The sequence below is a fragment of the Raphanus sativus genome, unplaced genomic scaffold (assembly GCF_000801105.2).
Source record: "Raphanus sativus cultivar WK10039 unplaced genomic scaffold, ASM80110v3 Scaffold0326, whole genome shotgun sequence".
NCBI lineage: Eukaryota > Viridiplantae > Streptophyta > Magnoliopsida > Brassicales > Brassicaceae > Raphanus > Raphanus sativus.
The window spans coordinates 33,492-40,021 of NW_026615646.1; the positions used below are offsets into that span (position 1 = coordinate 33,492).

Genomic DNA, 6,530 nt, shown 5'->3' on the forward strand with positions numbered 1-6,530 from the left:
TTCAAATAAAACGGATGTAGTAAGTATACTAAAATTTCTTTTACAGAGTATAAATATCAGTTTTTAAAATAAAAACTACTAATGCACAGTAGGATAGATCCAGTGAGGCGGATTTTTTCAGCCTATCCAGCACTACTTGTAAAGCATCTTCTTCTCAAGTCCTCTTTGAATAAGTCAAAAGTCTTTGTTTTCTTATTTTAAAATAATTAACAATAATATATAATTGCGGCTTTCACTTGTTTGACTTTCTTGTGTTCTCTTTACAATGTATTAATATATGTATCTTGTTTTTAATTTAACATGTGTATATATAGATATAACAGGAACAAACGCCATATCACTTTCTTTCTCTCCTTATAGCTAGATAAAACTTGTGAAACCCTGAAAGCTGATCTACATATCAGAAGTTAAGAGTTTTGATTAGTGAAAGTAATGGCCATAAAAGAGAGATCATTAGAGGAGACACCAACATGGGCTGTTGCTGTTGTTTGCTTCGTTCTTCTTTTCATCTCTATCATGATCGAATATTTCTTGCACTTTATTGGTCACGTACGTATATTTTTTTTTCTCTCTATGTTTCCATCTTTATATTATCCAAATTTTTCACTTCTCTCTTTTTTGCTCTTTTCCAAGTGATAGTTTCATTATATAAAGCCTTCAAAACCTTTTTTTTTTGGTAAAAAAAGCCTTCAAAACTTATTACCTGATTACATCATTTCTCGTTTTTATTTTCTTGAAAATCCAAATTTAGTCGTTTCCTTAACTTTTTTTTCTTAAAATATTTGTAGTGGTTTAAAAAGAAGCACAAGAAGGCTTTATACGAAGCTCTTGAAAAGGTTAAAGCAGGCAAGTTTACTCTTCTATAAGTATTATTTATCATAAATTTGGATGTCATTTTGTATCAATAATCAATGTTTCTATTTGAATATCCAACTAACTTATATTTTTTCTTCTTGGTTTGTGTGGAAAATAGAATTGATGCTACTGGGATTCATATCGCTTCTACTTGTTGTATTGCAAACACCAGTCTCCCAAATTTGCATCCCAGAAAGAATTGCTGCGACTTGGCATCCTTGTAGTAGCCACCAAGAGAGCACTAAATATGGTAAAGATTATATCGATGATGGTCGCAAAATTCTTGAAGACACTGACTTCAGCGACTTTTATAGTCCTCGTCGAAGTTTAGCCACCAAGGGCTATGACAAATGCGCAGAAAAGGCATGTTTAAATTTTAACTGTTACTTTTAACTTTTAACAAAAAAAAATCTTCATTTATGCTTGACAAATACTGTTCTTATTTTTATTTATTTTAGTTATGAATTATATTATTTTGCAGGGGAAAGTAGCATTAGTATCTGCATATGGTATCCACCAACTTCATATATTCATCTTCGTGCTTGCTGTATTTCATATTCTCTACTGCATTATAACCTATGCTTTGGGGAAAACCAAGGTAAATGATATTCAACGTCATTTTTCACAAGTGCATGTATATGTAATTATGTATCATGCATGCGTATAATTTTGTGATGTAATATGCAGATGAAGAAATGGAAATCATGGGAGAAAGAGACCAAGACAATTGAGTACCAATATGCCAATGGTATACACAAACATATTAGCTCATCGACATAGAGTTTCTTTTGGCAGTAATCATCAAAGAAAAACAAAAATGAATATTTTCGGATAAAATATTTTCGTCGGGGTTTGACTTCAGCAAAACTTTAACAATATGTTCATGTTCATGGGTCACTTGGATTTGTTTATTGATCCATATCTCTCAAGCTCATTTATTATTATTATTCACATATATTATCAGACTTGAATATTCAATGACAACACGCTTTTTCTTTGACTTATAAATAAACAATTTAACATAGGAAAGTACCATCACTTTTAAGTAATCATACGTGTTCTGTCCTTTTATTTAATTCATTTAAGTCCAATTGATTGTTTAAAATGTTGTAGATCCAGAGAGGTTCAGATTTGCAAGAGATACATCGTTTGGACGTAGACATCTGAATGTATGGAGCAAGTCTTCCTCTACCCTCTGGATTGTAAGTTTTCATTTATATATTCTTCAATAATTGTACATTATTGTTCCGGTAATTCCGTTTAACACTACAACAAAAAAATGGATAAATGGGGGTGCATGCAGACATGTTTCTTCAGACAGTTCTTTGGATCAGTGACAAAAGTGGATTATCTTACACTAAGACATGGCTTTATAATGGTAAGTAAATTTTACTATATTTATTTATTTATACATGTAGAGTCGAATTTTTAATTTTAAAAAAAAATTGTTGAATGAATGCAGGCGCATTTGCCAGCAGGTAGTGGAGCTCGTTTCGATTTCCAAAAGTACATTCAAAGATCTTTAGAAGAAGATTTCAAAGTTGTTGTCGGTATAAGGTTGGTCCCTTTCTTTATTTAAATCTAATTCATTGATATATTTTCTTTCAATTATCTATTTTTCATAATATATATTATAAAATTTCTTATGAAATAAGTTATTGTGTGTGAATGGAACTCAGCCCAGTGATATGGTTCATTGCTGTCTTATTCATATTGACTAATACACATGGTTGGTCCTAATTCTTTATAATTTCATATAATTAATTAAGCAAATCTCATTTAACTGTTCAAGTAATGATATAAACTTCTGTTTATTTTTCAAATTATAATAGGATGGGGTTCCTATTTTTGGCTGCCTTTCCTCCCTTTGGTTGTAAGTAATTACAGACACATAATTACTTTAAACTTTTCAATAGTTTTTGTTATGAAGTTGAGGTTGTGAACATATATGATTAATGATGTTAATTATATGGTTGGTTTGCTTAATGGATTTAAGGTGATATTAATAGTAGGAGCAAAACTTCAAGTGATAATATCGAAATTAGGATTGAGGATTCAAGAAAAGGGAGATGTCGTTAAAGGAGCTCCTGTGGTTGAACCTGGTGATGATCTCTTTTGGTTTGGTCGTCCTCGTTTCATTCTCTTGCTCATTCACTTGGTTCTTTTCACGGTATGACTAATTTACTTAATCATATGTGTTTTATGTATTTTTGAGTTATGGGTTTTCTAAAAGAGTTTTCTTTCTAAAAAGTATAGTTTCTATGTATTTTTCATACAGAATGCATTTCAACTGGCTTTCTTCGCTTGGAGCACTGTGAGTAACAATCCAGCTTTCGAAAATAGCCCTTCTAGAAATGGTGATTTCAAAAAATTAATTCTTAAAATAATAAAAAATTAATTGGTTATAGTATTAATTTTGCAGTACGAGTTCACACTCAAGAACTGCTTCCACCACAAAACAGAAGATATTGCAATCAGGATCACCATGGGGTTCGTTAACTCCTCAACAAGTTATATATTAAGTATGTGTTGTATCTTTACTCTAACCTTCTTCTTGTTGTATATGACAGGGTATTGATACAAGTTCTGTGCAGCTACATTACTCTACCTCTCTATGCTCTTGTGACTCAGGTATATAATCCAAATTGTTAAACTTTGTGTACAACCATGTACATTATAAATATGTATATATTATATGAATAATTTTCATCTCAGCAAAATAATTATTTAGCAATGAGTCGACTAAACTCTAGCATCATAACATACAATGTTTAGATATTTGTCACTCAAAATCAAATGGCAATGCATTAGATTGATCCATATCTCATATATATAGTTCATTATTAGGTCTCAAGTTATCTATGTAGGATTCACTAACACTAAACTGTAAGTGCAGATGGGAACTTCAATGAGACCAACCATATTCAACGACAGGGTAGCCAATGCACTGAAAAAATGGCATCACACGGCCAAGAAACAGACCAAACATGGACACTCAGGGTCCAACACACCTCACTCAAGCCGCCCAACCACGCCAACACATGGCATGTCACCGGTGCATCTCCTTCACAACTATCATAACCGCAGCCTTGACCAACAAACCAGCTTCACAGCCTCTCCTTCTCCTCCTAGATACTCTGATTTTGGCGGAAACTATCAAAACCACGGCCTTGATTATCAAACTAGCTTCACTGCCTCTCCTTCTCCTCCTAGATTCTCTGATTTTGGCGGCCACGGCCATGTCCATCAGCAATCCTATGATCTTGAATCTCAGAATGTCTCTAATCACCGTGAGATCACAGAATTTGATAACAGCAATAGTCATCATCCGCATGCTGACGTAGCTAGTCTTGTTAGAGAAGAGAGAGAGATTACTGAGCATGTCAAGGTTGATTTGTCAGAGTTTACTTTCAAGAAGTGATATGAGTTCTATACTTTACCTGTTTGTTCATTCTTTGTCAGTGATATAAACATTGAAATGAACACTTTTTCCTTTGTTGCTGTCAGAACAAATATTAAAAAGTTTATAATATCAAATCATTTTGAATGACATATTAGATGAGAGTAATATGGGTAAAATAACTCAGCTTAGCCCAATCCACCCAACCCAGAATATACCCAACCCGTGAAAATTCAGATACATCAAAACTAAAATTTAACCCATAAATATAACCCAAATGTGTATAGGTTTATCCATAGATATCCAAATTACTACTTTGTTTTTTTAAAAAAGATCATGTAAAACATTAATATCATTAGTGTGAGATATTTTCGGTTTTGGCGGGAAAATTTGGTTTTCCGGTTTTAGTAAAAAAACTCGGTTTTTGGATTTTGGCGGAAAACTCGGTTTTCGGTTTTTGGCGGGAAAATTCGGTTTTCGGGTTTTAGCGGGAAAACTTGGTTTTCGGGTTTTGGTGAGAAAACTTGGTTTTCCGGTTTTGGCGGAAAAACTCGGTTTTCCGGTTTTGGCGGGAACTCGTTTTCCAGTTTTGGCGGGAAAACTCGATTTTCGGATTTTGGCGGGAAAACTCGATTTTCGGGTTTTGGCGGGAAAACTTGGTTTTCGGGTTTTGGCGGGAAAACTCGGGTTTCCGGTTTTGGCCGAAAAAAACCGGTTTTCCGGTTTTGGCGGGAAACCCTGGTTTTCCGGTTTTGGCGGGAAACCCTGGTTTTCTGGTTTTGGCGGAAACCCTGATTTTTCAGTTTTGGCGGGGAAACTTGGTTTTCCGTTTTTGACCGAAAAAACTTGGTTTTCCGTTTTGGCGAAAAAATCGGTTTTCGGATTTTGGCGAGAAAACTCGATTTTCCGATTTTGGTTAAAAAACATGTGTTTTGATTTTGTCGGAATTTTTTTTTGGTTTGACAGAAATTTTTTTTTGCAAATTTTCTTATTTAATTAAAATAGTGGAAAATATAATCATATAATTGAAACCTATGGGTACCCTTTACCCTTTTGTTTTACCCAATATGAATATGGATTTTAAAATTTATACCCATGATTGACCCAATTAATTTTGGATGGGTAAAAATCCAATCCAATATTAGTGGGTTTGGGTAAATCACCCATGTTGACATAATAACATCCCTACTCTCATCAACTTAAATTTCATAAAGACCATGCGTTGCGTCTTTGGTTTTGTTATGTTCTTAGGCTTCAAACCTGTACGTTTTGGGTTCTGGGCTTATTCAATTCTTCTTCTAAGGTAATTGATCTCGATGGATGTTCTATTACATTTTAGACTGGAGCACAGCACCAAGTAGTGGTCAAGTACTCTCGAAGTAGAGCAAAAGGATTGTCAAATCTCTATGATCTCTATTAACAAAGAATTTATAAGAACAATTTGTTTTTATTAGGAATTACTCAAAAATAAAGCTCTCAATGCTTCTCTTAGATCACTGATCTACTTTCTTAGATCTTATATTTTATCTCTTAGATCTTATGGAACACCTCTGCATGAAATATTGATTTATATAAAATATAATTTTCTTTAACATATGGAATATGGGAACACAAATTAACATAAATAAATAAAAAATCTATTTTAGATTTTCTTTGTATCTTTATCTTTAATATAATTGAACACTTATCGATATGTTAAGTTTCTACAAACTTGAAATTATCTAATATTCACTCCCTTAATTCCAACTTGAATTAGAGAGATCAATTTCTTGAACTCCAATTAAGCTTCTCATTTGCTTGAACTTAATCTTCAAATAATCATCATTCACTACGCCGTAGTGTGTGATATCCAACCATTGGATTCACATCTTTCTCAAGGTTAGATTGGATGCTCTCTTCGATTCCTTCCATACCGCATCTTCTTAGAATTGGTCTAGTTCTTTTAGAACCTTCTTCTGACATCTTCACTTAAGTTGCAATGAGTTTTGCGGCTGAAGCAACTGCAATGAGAGTTCTGGTCGCATCAGCCATCTTGTGTACATGAGCTCCGGTAGGAATGTCGGCCTTCTGCTAAACACCCAGCGTATTTATCCTGGTTTGTCTTCAGCCTTTGAGATCTTTAATCTTGACTCCGCTGGTACGTGAGTTGTGTTACACGCCTCCATATTTTTGTCACATACCCTTTTATGTTTAACACCTACGTGAGTTGTGTAACATGCTTATCTCCTTGTGTCACTTACACATGTATTTTTAACACCAGTCGATCTATCCACAA

General features: G+C 33.6%; 1 protein-coding gene across 2 annotated transcripts; it reads left to right on the plus strand.

The window, feature by feature from the left end:
• Positions 1 to 335: 335 nt before the first annotated feature.
• Positions 336 to 4,405, plus strand: LOC108844288 (MLO-like protein 12). Of its 2 annotated transcripts, none has more exons than XM_018617517.2 (15): positions 336 to 549; positions 789 to 846; positions 974 to 1,218; positions 1,337 to 1,453; positions 1,543 to 1,603; positions 1,969 to 2,057; positions 2,159 to 2,233; positions 2,318 to 2,412; positions 2,535 to 2,584; positions 2,688 to 2,728; positions 2,852 to 3,025; positions 3,134 to 3,169; positions 3,278 to 3,345; positions 3,426 to 3,486; positions 3,752 to 4,405. In XM_018617517.2, exons 1-15 carry the CDS (start codon positions 433 to 435, stop codon positions 4,274 to 4,276), a joined length of 1,812 nt encoding a protein of 603 aa, XP_018473019.2. In that variant the 5' UTR covers positions 336 to 432; the 3' UTR covers positions 4,277 to 4,405. The 2 variants fall into 2 exon arrangements, with proteins under 2 accessions (XP_018473019.2, XP_056852697.1); XM_056996717.1 differs by having other exon boundaries at positions 3,134 to 3,212; positions 3,752 to 4,073.
• The last annotated feature ends 2,125 nt before the right edge of the window (positions 4,406 to 6,530 follow it).